Source organism: Thermobia domestica, chromosome 1, assembly GCF_964235325.1.
Source record: "Thermobia domestica chromosome 1, izTheDome1.hap1.1, whole genome shotgun sequence".
NCBI classification, from domain to species: domain Eukaryota; kingdom Metazoa; phylum Arthropoda; class Insecta; order Zygentoma; family Lepismatidae; genus Thermobia; species Thermobia domestica.
In genome coordinates this window covers 157552501-157569977 of record NC_137454.1, presented here as the reverse complement: position 1 = coordinate 157569977, position 17477 = coordinate 157552501, and the positions used below count along the sequence as shown (strand labels likewise).

Genomic DNA, 17477 nt, shown 5'->3' with positions numbered 1-17477 from the left:
TGAATTTGGTAAAATTGACAAAATATGTTCTTATAGAAACGATGTTTCATACATCTTCGACATCTATTACAAAATTGTTGATTTCAAAGAACATGTAAAAGTCAATAACGAGCAAATAAGTTGCATGGTATTTCATTTAGCAAGAGTTAATATCGATGGAGTTTCTTCCTTCTTTAACCCAGTACCAAAATTGTATTTGAAAGTTCCGACATTTAAGATAAATTTTTAAAATTAATATATTTACATGAATTATAACAGGAAAATTAATTTAAACTGTGATATAATAATGAAAGTTGTAGAAAAAAACACAAAAATGCTACTCTAATAAACTTAGGCAACATTGTAATAGAAGATATGTCTGTGTGCTCTTGCAATAACAAGCCATTTCATTCACTTCTCGAATCGTTGTTATCTGAACCGCTGTTATTTGCTTCAGGCCAGTTAATAATGGTCTTGTAAAACCCTTGATGTTCTAATGGTAAGTATACTGTATGAGTTTAGCAAGCTCTTCATTTTGAGTTGATTGAGAGGAATACGCTCTCTGTACGCTTTCCGCTTAGGAGTCTTGGAAATTACATGTCCCTTAGGAAGCCTGAGTGATAAAAAACGAACCATGAATGTACCTAGGTACAGAGACATCAGAACATATCCTGGGTTATGCCACTATAATTCAGATATTGATATATAGACAATGAGAGTTTCTCTTTTGTGTTGCTCATTACTGCAGACACATTTTTCAAGAAATGTAGCCACTAGTTTTTAAAATCGATTATATTCTTCGAATCAGTAGCATTTCCTGATGAACATCACTCTTTAGTCTGCCATTTTCACTCAGCTGCAAAGCAATCCATCTTCGAATAAATGCGATCATTTTTTTTTAACTATACGTTTAGGAACGCTAAAGTCACGCTCGTATGGACGAAAGGGGTGCTCACACACTGGAAAATACTGTTAAATCTTTTAGGCATTGTCATATAGAGTAGAAATTACACTACAGTGTGGTTGCGGTTCTGTCTTCCGTATGCATTACTAAAGATATACAATTCTGTAACACTTGGAGGAGATCCTTGATATAGTCCACAAGGAAACTGCATTCCCTGTCCTTGGTTTTCTTCCTCTTCTCCTTGAGCTAACAACAAGGGTGCCGATTTCTCTGTAACTTTGGGGGAGCCCATTCATAAAATATACATATAACAATAAAAGATACATATAAAAGATTCATATTCATAAAAAATCCTGGGTGCCCACATAAGCATCGGCGCCCTTAGCTAACAATACAGATTTGACTGCCACCTCTTACTAAAAGTTAAACTGTTTGAACAATTCTCTTGAGATTGAACACTCTTAAAACTGTTTTTTTATAATATGTAAAGAAATTAGTAATTTCGATTGTTTCATTTTTGTAGAAGTGTATTTACATAACTTCTGTTCTTAGCACCTTCATTTATTATTCAGCATTTCAGTCCAATAAAGAAAACAGATTGTTATTTTACTTATTTATTTATTTTTCAGATTGATTTGGTTTTGCATATGGATTCTGGCTCTGGCAGTATCTGTATTTATATCCATTTCACTTTGGAATAGCTACTATTACAATTCAGTAGCTTACGAGATGGATCCGCTTAGCGACAACTCCAAAGGAAGCAGATTAGCATTCAGCTTTTGTTACTGGGGTCGCCCTAATTGGACCGCAATGTATGTACTATAATGCATAGTGTGTTTTCAGTAATAATGATATTTTTCTCACAGTGAAAAAGAAGTTTAATTAAATTAGAGATAGCTTTATAAAATTAAAATGTGATCTAATGGGTGAATAGATATGCCTATCTGAAACAATAGTGTTAAATTCTTTTGTATATTTATATGAAAATGACCACAAACTCACCAAGTTTGTATTCTGTATTCTAAGTGGCACCAGGCAGGATCACGAGTTTAATACCTATCTAAAATGGCACCACGAGTTTAATACCTGTATGGCAAGAAAAGAGTTTTGTGTTAGAACATATGAAGTAGTTGGTGAAGATGGCCTGTCTTTGTTCCTTTGTCTCCCTCCCTCAGATCATCTGATTTAACTCCCTGTGACTTCTTCCTTTTTGGGGTACATTAAGGAACTTGTTTACGTACCATTACTACACAAATCATTAGTCGAGCTTAGGAAACCCACCAATGATGCAGTGCAGAACATTGACAGCACTACGCCACAAACTGTGTGGAACTTGGTCGACTACCACTTGGACGACTTGGTCACGGGTGACGTGTGACCAAATGAAATGTTTAAGTTTTACGTCCCATAGATATGCCAGCTAGGTTAAAGGAGATGGTGATGGTGAGAAATGAGTGAAATGGTGGAATGAAGAAAGTGGGAAGAAACGGGAGAACCTCGAGAAATCCTACGCACACGGTGTTTGTTCACCACGAATCTCACTTGGTGCGAGTTGGGATTGAACCAAGGACCCCATACACCAAAGATGAACGCTCTACCACTGAGCCACTCCGGCCCGTGTGTGATCAAATGGGCATATATAGAACGTTTGTAGAGGACGCAGGAAACTTCGTGAGTTTGTGGTTATTTTCATATATATCTGTTATGTTTGTACGTGTAATAATACTTTTGAAAATATAGTCTTTTGAAAATAAATGAAAGAAGAAACAACGATATTTAAAATGTATGATGACATGGTTAGCCTACATAGGAATTTTGTTCTAAAGTTACCATTTGATTCGTAATGTTAAATACATAGGAACAGTCAGAAAAAAAAAAACTCTTAGAGCAGTGATATAAATGAAATGAAATCTTTCAGTTTAATGTATCACGATTATGTATTTTAGGCTAAAGGAGACGACGATTAAAGTAAGTAAATGATAAGGAAGAATTGGTGGAATGAAAATGTGAGTAGAATCTGGAGTACCCCTATAAAATCGGCCACACGCCGTTGTCCACTACAAACTTACTTGGGCGGGGATCGGACGAGGGATCCTACGAACAAGATGTAAGCACTCTACCACTGAACCATCGGACCCCCAACATTTATGTGCAAACGTTTTTAGCAAGGAGCTAAAGCAGAAAAAAAATACATTAACTCTTAGATGGTTTCCTTCTTTGTTCCGGTCTCTTAGACCGCTAATGATATTTTCTTTTTTATTTTTTTTCTCTTACTTAGTGACTGTTTTTAAAATTGATCTTAATCCATAGCATAAGACATCCTTAGTACCTCTACGGGTATGGGTGGGAACTAATTACATGTAAAAAATAATATAGAAACGTCCAGTCTACAGTTTTCGGGGTTGCTGAGATGAATAGTGGCAATCTAAATTCTGTTTAAGTACAATTTATTTATTTTTTATTTTATTTTATTATCTATCACCTATAACAGAGCTTAAGCTCCAATTACAATAGGCATTATAACTATGTAATTAGTAATATGCAGATTTACGAACATACATCACAATATACATAAGCTATCACATTGTACAAATAATCAATATAATATACATATTCGAAATTACATTGTACAAATAATTAATATAATATAAATATTTGCAATTACATGATAATTCTTAACCATTGCACAACATTACAGCCACAGCATACTGTGAAGAAGAATATACCAATAACAAAAATAAGAAAAAAGACTTAAGGAATAAAATAACACAATAAATCGAAACAAAGCAAAAACATATATACATGAAATACACAACAATAATCTCTTCAAGGCAATATAAATTCAACATTTCAAAATAATTTCTAAATTTAGTAACACTAGGCGTTATTCACAATTACAAGTACTATTATTTCATGTACTTAAATTCTCCCTTAAATTCGCCATAAATACTTTCATTGTCATTGCAAAATCGATTTCATTTTTTCCTTTAGTGGCATTATGTTTCCTGGAGAGTCTTATAAGTGGTGAGTTTTGATGAGACACTGAATTAGATTTCTTACAATAGAATGGTTGCCGATTACGTAACGCCTTCATTTTAACATTGAAGTTCAATAGTTGTAAACACTTATCACATTCCAGAAGGCCATTTATAATTTTATACAAAAATAAATGATCTGTTATTTCTCTCCTTAATTCCAATGTATCACAAGTAAATTCATTAACTAAATTATTATAAGAAATATTTTCTTCATATGAAGATCTTCTATATTTCTTGTAATACATATGTCGCAAAAATTTAAATTGTATTCTTTCAATTTTCTTAATATAACAGTGATAAAAAGGATTCCATACCACGCTTGCGTACTCTAATCTGCTTCTTACATAGCTATTAAACAGCTTGAATGCAGTTTGAATATTATTTAAAACTTTAGAATTTCGTAGCACAAAACCAAGTGCTTTATAAGAATCATTAACTATTTTTTCAATGTGTAACTCATATGTAAGTTTGCTGTTTAGCCATACACCCAGATCTTTAGTAAAATTTACTCTGGTTAATGTTTCACGATTTATAACATATTCATGGGTGTATGGTGTACATTGTCTTGAAAATGTACAGACTAAGCATTTCTTTATATTAAAATTAAGTTTATTTTGCAGCGACCATATGTAACAACTATCTATATTGCTTATATACTACAAACTGCTTCCGGTTGCTTAAGTAAGAAGAAATTAATTTTAGTAATCTATAAGAAAAACCAAAATTAGACAACTTCTGAAGCAAAATGGTATGATCCAATTTATCAAATGCTTTAGCAAAATCAGTGTATATTGCGTCCACAGAGTAGCCATCATTGAAAAAATCAGATATAAATTGAGTAAATGTGACCAAGTTAGTAACAGTACATCTTTTCGGATAAAAGCCATGTTGATAAGTTGATATATAAGATTTAACATGCTCAAAAATATTCGAAGGAACAGATATAAGTGAAATCGGCCGATAATTTTTTACTTCACATGGATTGCCCGACTTGAAAATAGGTACAATTTTACTAATTTTCCAAATATCTGGAAATATTTGAGATTTCAAGATGCTATTGTATATATATAAAAGAGGAACACGAAGAACTTCCCCACATGCTTTAAATATATAAGTAGGTATTTCATCATAACCACTCACTTTACTTGATTTTAATTTTTTTACAGATACCTCGTAATCTTTTACAGTGATAGTAGAAATATTTAAACAGTGGGTTGTTTCATGATAACTCGGTTCAGAAATTGTATAAGAAGAGCAATCCGAGGAATAAACACACTTAAAATAATGCAAAAGAATCCACAATTTATTTACGGGAATTAAGCAGTTTACCTTCACAAGTCATCTGATTCTGTTTCCTGTTATCCCTCTTTTTATTATTTATGAAACTCCAAATTTTTTTGGATTCTCAATTATATTATTCTCTACCTTACTAATGTATAATTTGTAAGATCTACTTATCATACCTTTCAACTTTTTGCGTAATTCAACAAATTTGAGGAGATTAAAATTGGAAGATTCCTTTTTCTTCTAAAATATTCTTTCTGTTTTATAAGATTTATTATCTCAGCTGTAAACCAACATGGATAAGATCTTCTTTTATTTATTTTTCGTTTAGGAACATTCTTATTAATTACAGCATCAAGTTTCTTATAAAAATAATCTAATGAATCATTCGAATTATCATATTGATATATCTGATCCCAATCAATTTTATGAAGATCCTTATACAAATTGTAAAAGTCAGCTTTACAATAGTTAAAGATAATAGTTGGACTAAACTTTGTTTTTAAATATTTAGATGTAATAGAGAATTCAATTAATAAAGGAGGATGATGTAAGTCCTCAGTTACTAAAGGACAATTATTCCTAGTAATATTAATATCTTTTAAGTTTGTTAATAATAAATCTAATGTTCTTCCATTATTATTCCTTATATTATTGTATGAGTGAAGATTAAACAAAGACAAAAAGTTTGCAAGCGCAACACAAATATGACCTCCAGTTATAAGATTAAAACTGGAATAAGTAATTGAGGGTATGTTAAAGTCACCTACGATAATAATATTACGGAACTGAAAATTAGTGATCTCCTCAAATTTTTTTAAAAAAATCATAATATGATTCAATTTTTGAGTTAGGTGGAAAGTACTGATACAATAATATAAGTACTACCTCCTGTTATCATCTTAATAAGACAATTTGTACATGTTCAATATTTATCCTAATTTCTTGTACTTGAAACCTTTTTAATACTGCTATAAGTGAACCTCCTCCTATTTTATTTGGTCTATCTTGTCGAAAAACTATATATCTGTCATCAATGAATTCACTATCAAATACACTATTATTCAACCATGTTTCTGTTAATACAATGAAATCGTAGTTTTCTGTTAAAATACTAGTATATACTTCATTTAATTTAGTATTAATTCCTCGTACATTCTGGTAACATATTGCAATCACTCTATCATTATTACTCATAAATTATGTTAGTTGTCGAATATCCTCTATTGTACGAAGTGTATAGATTACAGAGTCATCTGCTCTTTTTCTCAACTTAATGTTACCAGACCAATCGACCCACAAATATTCGTAATTTTTTCTCTTTTAATTTTTTTCTCTTAGCCCCAATTGACTTGAGGTTGAAGGAGTGGAATCAAATGTCTAAAATGACCAAGGCTAGTGGCAAAACCATAGTTCTTGGGATCGGGAAATTGATTGATTCGTTTGAAATGACTTTCGGAACATTGTTATTATCTACTTCACGCTCGGTGTCTATCATGCCACTTGGATTAAAGGTCATATTCTGTGGGAATAGGATGTTTCGTATTTTATGGCAAAGGTATTTCGAAATTTATGTTATGTAGCTTTATCATTGCACTTTCGCTTAGATGCATATCCTAAGGAGGAGAGAAACTGATTTTTTTCAGAAAGCTAATCTCCCCGTGAAAATAACGGACATATGGTCGTATGAGAACCAGAGGAACGTTAACTTCATTTTCGTAAGTTTACAGGTGAAACGACAAAAATATTTTTTTTTCTTAGAAAGACGAGTTTTTAATAAGATGGTAATTGATCTACATTACAACTAGTGTTGTAAAGGCCTGAGAAAAAGCGGAAATTTTGGGTAAAAAAAGTTTTTTACCGTTTTTTCCCGAGCTTGTAAAAAAACGGAAGAATTGGGAAAAATTGAAAATTTCGAATATGTTACTACATTATGCTTTTAAAATGAAACTATTTTATATTTACTAGTTTACGGTTAAGATCATTAAGTACTTATGTTTCTTGTATTAGAGTAGGGAAATTTTATGGCAACAAATATATTTGCACCACTTGTTTAAAGTTAGCACTGTGATAGAATAGAGTTATGGCTATGAAAGCTACTAAAATAAATCCTAGTTAGATTAATTTTTATATAGACACATTTAATTATCTTAAGTAATCTTATAAAGTCAGCGTTTTATGGCAGGGAAGTGTTAAAATAACAGGGCCAGAATCATTTTAATTAATACCAGTATGTTAAAATAAAATATTTTATGGAAATACGTATCTTCCTTCTTCCGTGTAAAATTTCTGGAAATTTTAAACCCATTAGAAAAAAACCTTTTGTTCAGAAATATTGGCAAAACCCGGAAAATATAATTTAAAAACTATTTTTTCGCCTGATGCTGCAACGTGTCAGCAGCATATATACAGCGTATTTCGCTAGCAGGAAAAATACTTAAAGCAACAACTTTTAATTTTTTTTTTTTAGTTGTCTGATTCTTGATGAAAATCCGTCTTTATTATTTGTATATATTTCGAACAACTCTAAAAGAGACATGATCTTATTTGCATATAAACACATGCACCGCACAAGTCTAAATTTGAGAAGCCACAAATATATTAAAGAATTTAACATGTGAAACTTCCGTTCGTTATTCTTAAAGACTAACAGAATAAATGTTCTTCGTACGGAGAGAATACTTTCATTTTGGGTATAAAGGACAATAAAACTGTCACCAATAAATTTAGGGACCCCAAAAACTATGAATTCGACACTAGTATTAGTCATTTTCAATTACTTTTACATGTCACCTTCCCTCTTTACGAAAATAGGGGCAGAATTTGGATTTAAACGGCACCTGAAGGGTCACTGTTCATCTTATCACCCCGAAAACTATGGTTTCGACATTAATATCGGCCATTTTCGATCATTTTTATATATCCACCCTTTCTCCTTTCCCAAAGCTTGGGCCCTGAATTTGGATTTAAACAATATTGGAATTGCTAATGTTCATCTCACAACCCTCAAACCATATATTCGACACTGATATCGGTCATTTTCGATCACTTTTATGTATATTTCTCCCCTCTCCCCCGCCCCCAAGTTACGAGGATGAATTTTGATTTAGACGACATCGGAAGTGTTACTGTTCATTTCAGCGACCCCAAAAACTATGGATTCCACACTAATATCGGTCATTTTCGATCATATTTATATATCTACCCGCCCCCAAGTTGCGGGGATGAATTTTGATTTAAACGGCATCGGAAATATCACTGCTCATCTCAGCAATCCCGAAAACTATGAATTTGACACTAATATAGGCTATTTTAAGTAATTTTTATATGTGTCTTCCTACTGAAGTTGTGAGCCTGAATTTGCATTTAAATGCCATCGGAAGTGTTACTGTTCATCACAGCAACCCCAAAAAGTATCGATTCAACACTAATATCGATCATTTTCTATCATTTGTATATATATATATATATATATATATATATATATATATATATATATATATATATATATATATCCCCTGCCCCATTTCACGGCGCTGAATTTGTATTTAAACAGCATTAGAAGCGTCACTGTTCATCTCATCGACCGCGAAAACTATGGATTCGACAATAATAGTCTATCATTCATTTTCGATCATTTTTATAGCAGTCTATATCACTACCTTCCCCCACCTTAAAATTTCGGCGTTGAATTTGGATTTAAACTGGATCGAAAATGTCACTGTTCACCTAAGCGACACCGAAAACCTATGGATTCGACACTTGATATTGGCTGTTTTCAATCATTATATATACCCTTCCACCTCCCGTAAGTTGCGGGCCTGAATTTTTATTTGAACCGCATCGAAAGTGTTACTGTTCATCTCAGCAACCCCGAAAATTATGGATTCGACACTAATATTGGTCATTTTCGATCATTTTAGATATATATATCTCCCCTACTCTTGCCCCAAGTTACAGTGCTGAATTTTAATTTAATCTTTATTGGAAATGTCACTGTTCACCTTAGCAACCCAGAAAACTATAGGTTCGACACTAAGATCGGTAATTTTCAATATATATCCGAACTTCTTCCTCCAAGTTACACCTTCAAAGTGAAATGGTAAAATCCATCTCATCTAGAAAACCTCATCTAGAAAATAGGTTGTAAATTTTTATCGAGATCAATCTGGTGGTTCAAGAATTGTTAAGTTACAAATATAATCACTTTCATTTTTATATGTACATATAGATAATGTGTCGCACTAGAAAACACGTATTTGTTTACATACAAAATTTTATACATAAAGTTTACATTAAAGTCTGTATTTTAATATTAAATAATAATAATTATATGTCTTAGCATGCGCGCCGACTACGTGGGTGCTCCGGAACTCCGGCACTCTCACAAATAATCTTGTGCGTGGGGCGCACTCACAAGATTTTTAGTTTGGACCTGGGTTTGAACCCATTTCTCTTGAGTTTAAATCAGACATGTTACGGACTGAGCTAGGTAGAGCAACCCCAACTTATCCTTATGGTACCGGTATATTTTGCTTTATCACAATATAGCCCTATATTTCAGTGTTCATAAAAGATTCTAAATAAAAACAAATCTATCAAATATCGAGACTTTCCTAAAAACATATAGGCTAACACGTCCCGCCATTGTTATGCACCACAGAAATTTTGGAAAGTCGGCGCCATTGTGTCTTAGTGCATGAGTGTTAGTGAAACTTGCCTACTGCTCTTTCTTTTAGGAAGTAATTTGGTTAAAATTAACAAAATTTCACCAGATCAAAGAGCACATTAAGAACTCCGTTTCATTCCAGAGCCCTACTTGTTGCAGTATAAACGCTTCATGATAGTAGATATGTATGCAATTGTAAACGTTCTGTAATTAATGCACAACCAGGAGTAAACGACGAAAAGGCACATAAAGAAAATGAGTGTAGACTATTAATTTTCAAGAATAATTACAACACTTTTATTTTCTAATGCTTCTTTTTTTATATATATTCACAATATTGATATTTCTCAACTTACATTTTTCACGAGTTTGAAAAAAAAAACTGTTCCATTACTAGTAGAAGTAACCTAATACAACGATTTTTGTTATTTTCCCAATTTTTCCGGAAATAAACCGGAAAAAAACGGGTTTTTACCAGCAAGTTCAAAATTTCCGGAAATTTTACAACACTAATTACTACAGATGATCGTCAAGGAGAATAGATTTCGTTACGTTCCATTTACACCAAGTGGGGATTTCAAACTTATGTCCAAGCATGAAGAAAACGAAAACCGCATTTTTGGAGTTACGTTGCTCTGGTTCTCATGCGACGATATCATCTTGCAAACTTGAAAATAAAAATAACTTACTTTAAAAACGCACTATAAAAGCAGAAAATAAAAACTAGCAGAAACATATTAAACGACTTTAAAAAAGTGCTAAAAAGTAGAAAATAATAATAAAGCACTTAAAAGATGAAGATAACTCATTCTTAATATCTATAAAACATTTGAGGTCTATACAATCCAAACAATTAATGACAAGCAAATAAATTACCATCTAAACGAATTTTATATTAGGCCGTCATAGACTGCCGGTAAATATAAGATAGGGAAAGGAAAGAAATTATAGTGTCAATTTTCTATATACATATTACCTGCACTATATTCATATCGGATTTTGTACATATCCTTTGGAAACTGACCGAAAATCGTTTTATACTCTTCTCGAAGACTAAAACGATAACTAAATAAAAATAAAAGAATATATCTCTTTGATCTGTGCTGTACTTGTATCTTAATATCTCTTATCTAGACAGTGGCTTGATGAGGAATATTCTCCTCAACATCTTCATCCTTTACCACGCTTCCAAAGGGTGATGACAAAACCATGCATTCAAATAGTGACTAGTACATTTCTCAGATAAAATGCTAATGTAGCACACTCATCATCCGAATCACCGTACATCAAAATAGAACAGGTGACTAAAGCATTTTTCACAGTCCTTTGCACCTTTCAAAAACAAACCGCGTAACTTGATATTGTATCACTGCGCGCATGACTATTTGCTGATTGGTGAAGAGGAAATTATTTAGTCTGTTTCCCGCAATATTTCTGCTGCAGCACGTGCATGTATTTCTGCTACTGCGATATGCATTACTCGTGTCACTCTCACACCATTGCCGTGATATAGGGCAAATACCCAATACTATATAATCCCCCCTGCTTTAAGAGCAACTGAACATTGTTATTCTTCTCCAAACTGTAATTATAGATGAAATTACAATGAGTTATGTCAAATTATCAACTGAACGTTAAAGAGATGGCGCTGGTATGTAACAGCAACCATATTTATCATTATGGGAAATTATTTCTTTTTCATGTATTACCTAAATAATTAAGCATATCCATGAAAAACAGATGGTACTTTTCTTCATTTAGTTCAATTTATTGATGTGCTTTCTTAGCATGCGAATGTACAAATACTAACTTCAGTACTACAAAGTAAGTAAATAAATATTCTATGAGAACATGAAAATTGGCTATTATAGGCCTTAATTTTCTTCAAGTGAATTGAACAACGTTGATATCGTTTGATAAAGTATTTCTTATCTTCTGCACTTACGGGTTTGCCTTCTTTATGTTTAACAGAATAACTCGGAGCAGCAGGTACGTAACCTACTGGCTTTCTTGGGCGCACTTCTTGTGTTTTGTCATTTGTTGTAACAGTTTTTCCTTACAAATTCGATTTTGGTTCAAGATTTCGATCCCATATAGATACATACTTTGACTCGAAACCTAAATGTTCTTACTGTGCCTTAACAATACATGAATTACCGTAATACATTGCATTTGTTGTGTACTATTTGCTCATGGAAGAATAAACTGTTATTAGTCTCAGTTTCAATGTTGCTAACTCATACTTATTTTTCAGTTTTTCTCAAAGAATGGTTGTCAAAAAGTTGTGTCGTTTCATGAAAATGGGCTAAGAAAATGAAAACGAGAAATCAAGTGAACCCGCTGTTCTAATTGAAGATAATAAGTTCCTTATAGTATTTCAGATCCTTGTTTGACCTTTCATTAGAGATGAGGAAATAGTCAATTAAAGAAAGAGAGAGAGAGAGTATGTGTATCAGGGAGATAGAGATAAGTTAAAGAGGATAAAACCTGGTTTAGTGATTCACTACGAAGTAATATGAGGCTAATTTTTTCAGTTATAATTTGTATATCGCCTTTTTAAAATGCGATCAGAATAAATGACCATTTAAAAGATGCAAAAACCGAATATTCGGTGCCAGAAATGAAATAATGTACAAAGGAATCTTCAACATTTAAGAATTTTTATAATATTGGATAGAAATGTTCATAACTTTTGAGTCATATTTTTCTGTCGGCAGTGAAATTGAGAGGAGGTACTATGTGCATGTTAAGTAATATGTCTTTGTTCCTATGTAGAATCTAAAAAGTTTCTTGGAATTTGTTGAATAAGATGTCGATAGAGTCTTCATTCTCTCATGACTGATATTAGTTTGTGGCGTAACTTTTCTGTTAGACATCAAATGAAAGGATAAGTCACGAGGATTCAAAATATATTTTATAGGTATTTTATTACATATAACAAAGGAAATAAAATAATAAATTCTCTATTCAATAAATAAGTAAACTCACTAGTTTTCAAGTTCTTGCAGAATGAACAATTGCTTATTCCAAACACTCGCACGCCTATAATGTAAACGTACAAGAAGCTCAATTTTGAAATGAAATGAAATGAAATTTTTCGAGTTTTACGTCCCACTATTATGCAGGCTAGGCTAAAGGAGACGGTGATCAGGCACGTAGCCAGGATTTCGTGAAGGGGGGGGGGGTCCGTAACATGAAATACTGTGGTCATCACAAAAGGGGCTCGATCACTCTAAACTATTTTACTGGAACATATATTGGTTCGTTTAGCCAGGATTTCGTAACGGGGGGGGGGGGGAAGGATTGACATGAAATTCTGAAGGCCAAGGAGGTCGATCAATCTAAACTACTTTACCATCAACATATATTGGTTTGTTAGGACAATAAAATGAGGATATATTGGCAAGTATTTTAATAACAAACTATGAAGGAATTTCGAACAAAATAATAAAAAAAAAGTATTGAAAAAGATTTTGCAATATTTACGTCCTTCTCCTGTTTATTCAAATATAACAATTTTCCTTTCGTTAAAACCTCAATTATTATAAAAAGTACATACTGAATACTGTCTTATAAACTATCTTCTAATATAAATAGAATAAAGAGTTTGTTTGTGTGTTTGTCTGTCTGTCTGTCTGTGTGCGGCATGGGGACCAGATGAGTGGACCGAGAGTTACCAAATTTTAGTCACGAATACCTTGGTCCAGGCTCCAGACCAGAGTTAAACGTTTTTGTCGAAATTCGAACTAGGGGGGTCTCAGGGGGCGTTTACCGAGACATGTAAAAGTAGTAGAAAATGACCGATATTTATTTATTTAATTAATTAACAATCACCAGATACAGCTCAGAATGGATTTGGGAAGGTATCGGCCAGGGCCTGTTTAGTAGGTGCCATCCCGGCATTTGCTTGGTAGGACTGAGGGAACCCCTGGAGTACCTCAGTCAGGATGGTAGGCAGCGGGATTCGTAGCCACGACCTCCCGAATGCGAAGCCAACGCTCTACCACTTGAGCTATTAGTGTCGAGTTCATATTTTCGAGGTCGCTGCAATCAATGGTGAAACTCCAGTTGCATTAACTTCCAAATTCACGCTATTCGGCTCCGGGCCGGGGGTCACCGGAGGGGAGTGAGATATCAAGACATATAAAAGTAATCCAAAATGACTGATATTAGTGTCAAATCCATAGTTTTCGCAGTCGCTGAAATCAATGGTGACACTTCCATTAGCGATGACTTGCAAGTATGCGGGCCGGGAGTCAGCGGGGGTGGATATCGAGACATGTAAAAAATAGCCCAAAATAACCGATATTAGTATCAAATCCATAGTTTTCGCGGTCGCTGAGATCAATGGTAATACTCCCACAGGCGTTGACTTCCAAATACAGCCCCTGTGCGAAGCATGTGTATATTCAACTGATTTTAAAATATATGCGTTCCTTTCTCTGTTGAATCAAATGCTAACAGAACTTTCTTTCAACATAGTTTTTTTGTTTTTATTATTCCGTCAACTACTGTCGGTTCCAAATGACAGGTTAAAGGAGCAACAGAAAATTGTCCTTGAAATAACATGTTTCATACTGCAAGGATGCGATGACGAAAAGTTATGATTAAAATTGTCCACGCTGTTACACAACGGCACTTATGCTTTCGAAAGCTTGAAATCTCCCTGATTAGTAGCAGGAATTCTGAGAATTCCATAACTTTTCTTGAAATTTCAAATTCCCTGACTCTTCCAGAATACCTCGCTTACCTCGCCACCATATTGCAAGTAATACAAATCTCCTCATAAGAAAGAGTAAGCAAAAGCTTCCTATAGTTTTCTTTTTAATTTTTAACGCTGATCCTTCTTTTGTCATTTCATTTTGTTTTCTCCTTCCTTAATTTTTTCATTTCTGGTCTCGAAGGGGGGGGGTCCGGATCCCCCGGACCCCCCCTTGGCTACGTGCCTGCGGTGATGATGAAAACATGAATGAAATCTTCGAATGAAGAAAGTGGGAGGAAACTGAAGGACCCAGAGGAAACCCACGCACACGGTATTTGTCTACCACAAGGTTTACTTGGCGCAAACTGGGATCGAACCAAGAACCCCATGTGCCAGAGGTGAACGCTCTACCACTGAGCCACCGCGGCCCCCAAAGAGCTCAATTTTGAATAGAAGTCGTGAGTACAACTGTACATGTTTCTAGGTCTGATAATTAACTTCTTTGTGGCTATATGATCCGCGTACTCGTCGTCGGGCGGGAGACCCGCGTTCGATTTCCGGAGGAAGTTCATGTAGTTCGGATCACTCGTTCGGCTGTAGGTCCAAATCTCATAGAACCTAGTGTTGAAGGGGACTATAAACTTTAATCCATCCAACCAACCATAGATCTGCTACAGTGGCGGCAAAAAGGGCCTCGCAGACCCCGCGGCGCGGGGGGCCCCGGACCTGAGGGGGCCCCTACAAAGTATGCTTATCAAGGCACCTTTCACACGTCATTTACCCTATAATTTTAATGCATTTTGATAGTGTTTCTCCACAGCCTATAACTAATTCTAACAGTTTCACTAAATTAAATAATGAAGTAATCATTAAAATTAAATAATAAGATATGAGTGTGAACATGAATGTCAGGTTGATCTTTGCGATTTTCCAAAGATTTTATTTTCCAGTGTAACATTTGTTTATTGAAATGTTTTGTAGGTAGAGACAAATAGCGGTCCGTGCGTGTCTTTTTTCTTTCATCAATTTTATTATGAAATTTCTAAGTACAATGTCTAATTTCCAAAGAGTAATTAATAGTGTATTTTCTCCTAATTGACCAGATGAAGGAGATTGGTGTTTTGCGGGTGCTCCTTCAGCTCATGGCAGTGTTGAGAACACTTGCTAGGTTATAGGTGAGATTTATGGGAAACCCTCTCATCTCATGGCATCTTCTTGAGGTTTTTAGTTGTAGTTAGAATCCCTAGTCCAGTGCTACATAGGGCTTAGGAAAGGTGTACTCCTAGTCCAGTGCGACCTCGGAGCAGGTAATGGTTAGTCGGTCAGTGGTCAAACTGATGCCGGGTTCCTCCGTGGCCCCTCTATTATTTGTCCTCTTCGGGTGGTTCGCCCTTCGGATCCTTTTGTATGGTCCATCTTCTTTCGGTTTCCTTCGTGTCTTCCTCTTTAGTGTATCGTCTGCTTTTGTAAATAATGGCACGTGTCGTTATACATGTGCTTTTCTTGTAACGTGGGAATCCTTACAATATTATTTATATGAGTCTATTATGCCGTATTTTCGTTATCGTGAATCTTAGACTACAATTACCGTGTATTACAATAAGTTATAACGTATTTCAATAAATTATTGTGTTCGCTGGAAATATCTACCAAGAAAACAATTCGAGACATTGTAACTTGTTAATTGAAGAAGACAGTTGCTTATTCAGTAGATTGCCGGACTTGACAACTGACTTACAGCTGTACCTCACACTTTCTGTCACAACTGCTGCAGCAGACAGAAGTTTTTCAAAATTAAAAATTATCAAGAATTATTTACGGAGCACCGGAACAGAAGGTTGATTGCGTGCGCTTTCCATTTTGAGCATCGAACATGGAAAAAACGGATAAAATTATAGACAAATTCTTGCTCCTGAAGAACCGAAGGTTATCGTGTAAACAGTTCTTAAAAATTTAGTGTTCTATTCTATGCCAAGTGAAATATAGTGATAATGATGCTTACAATACCTCTCCTTAGTTTTATTTTTTTTATGTGTGTGTGTGTTTCGTGTTCCGGTGTGACAACACAAGAAGAGTTTCCATTCCATTTTATTCTGAGCAATGAAAATACTATATTTTACGCTAGTACACAAAAATATTCTACTTTAATTTTTCCTGTGTGGAATATAGTTACAATATAATTCCGGATAACCGAAATATGAATTATCCAAAATAGTTTTTTTTAACTGCAATTTCATTCCCACTCGAAACTGGGCGGGCCACAGAAGGTAACGCCTTCTCCGGGGCCAGAGAAAAACTGAAATGTTAGAGGTGCCTGTTTATAGATGGGATACAGGAAGTTATTGACGGTGGTGATGTATGATCATGATTATATCTTTAGATGCAGTACAAGAAGTGCAGGGTAGAAGAGATTATGGACGATAGATATGCTGATGGGTTTGATAGATGCGACGACGTGGGTTATAGGTTGGCGTGGCCTGGTCAAGCTCATGCAGTGCAAGTAGATGGTCAACTGGTGGATAGGCATGTAGTGGTCGTGCAGGAGTCTGATCGAGCAGTGCACCAAGAATTGGATGGGCCTCAGCGATACGGCTCTGTATATAGCGAGTGCGGAGACGATAGAGATGTTTTAAGAGCGTGGGTATGGTGGTGTGCCGATAGACCTCCCTAGTAGGAGTATTTGCCGGTAAGAAATAAGCGGTGCGCAGAGCATGACGTTCCAGGACTTGTAATTTGGTGTAGAAGTGCTGAGGAGCAGACAACCAAGCAATATGACCATGGGTAAGAGCTGGGCGGACAAATACCTTATACGTATGAAGAAGAAGCCTGGTGCTGAGACCCCAGTTGGTACCGCAGAGGCTTCGCAACAAATTTATGCGGCGTCGAATTTTAGTTTGTAAC

At 34.6% G+C, this 17477-nt stretch overlaps 1 protein-coding gene across 2 annotated transcripts in view; it reads left to right on the top strand.

The window, feature by feature from the left end:
* The window catches only part of LOC145666691 (uncharacterized), an 84812-nt gene that overhangs the window by 22892 nt on the left and 44443 nt on the right, over window positions 1-17477 (top strand). For both annotated transcript variants that reach the window (XM_081734181.1, XM_081734190.1), the window contains one exon: window positions 1513-1695. In XM_081734181.1, coding sequence (XP_081590307.1) covers window positions 1513-1695 — 183 coding nt within the window. The remainder of the gene's footprint in view (window positions 1-1512; window positions 1696-17477) is intronic.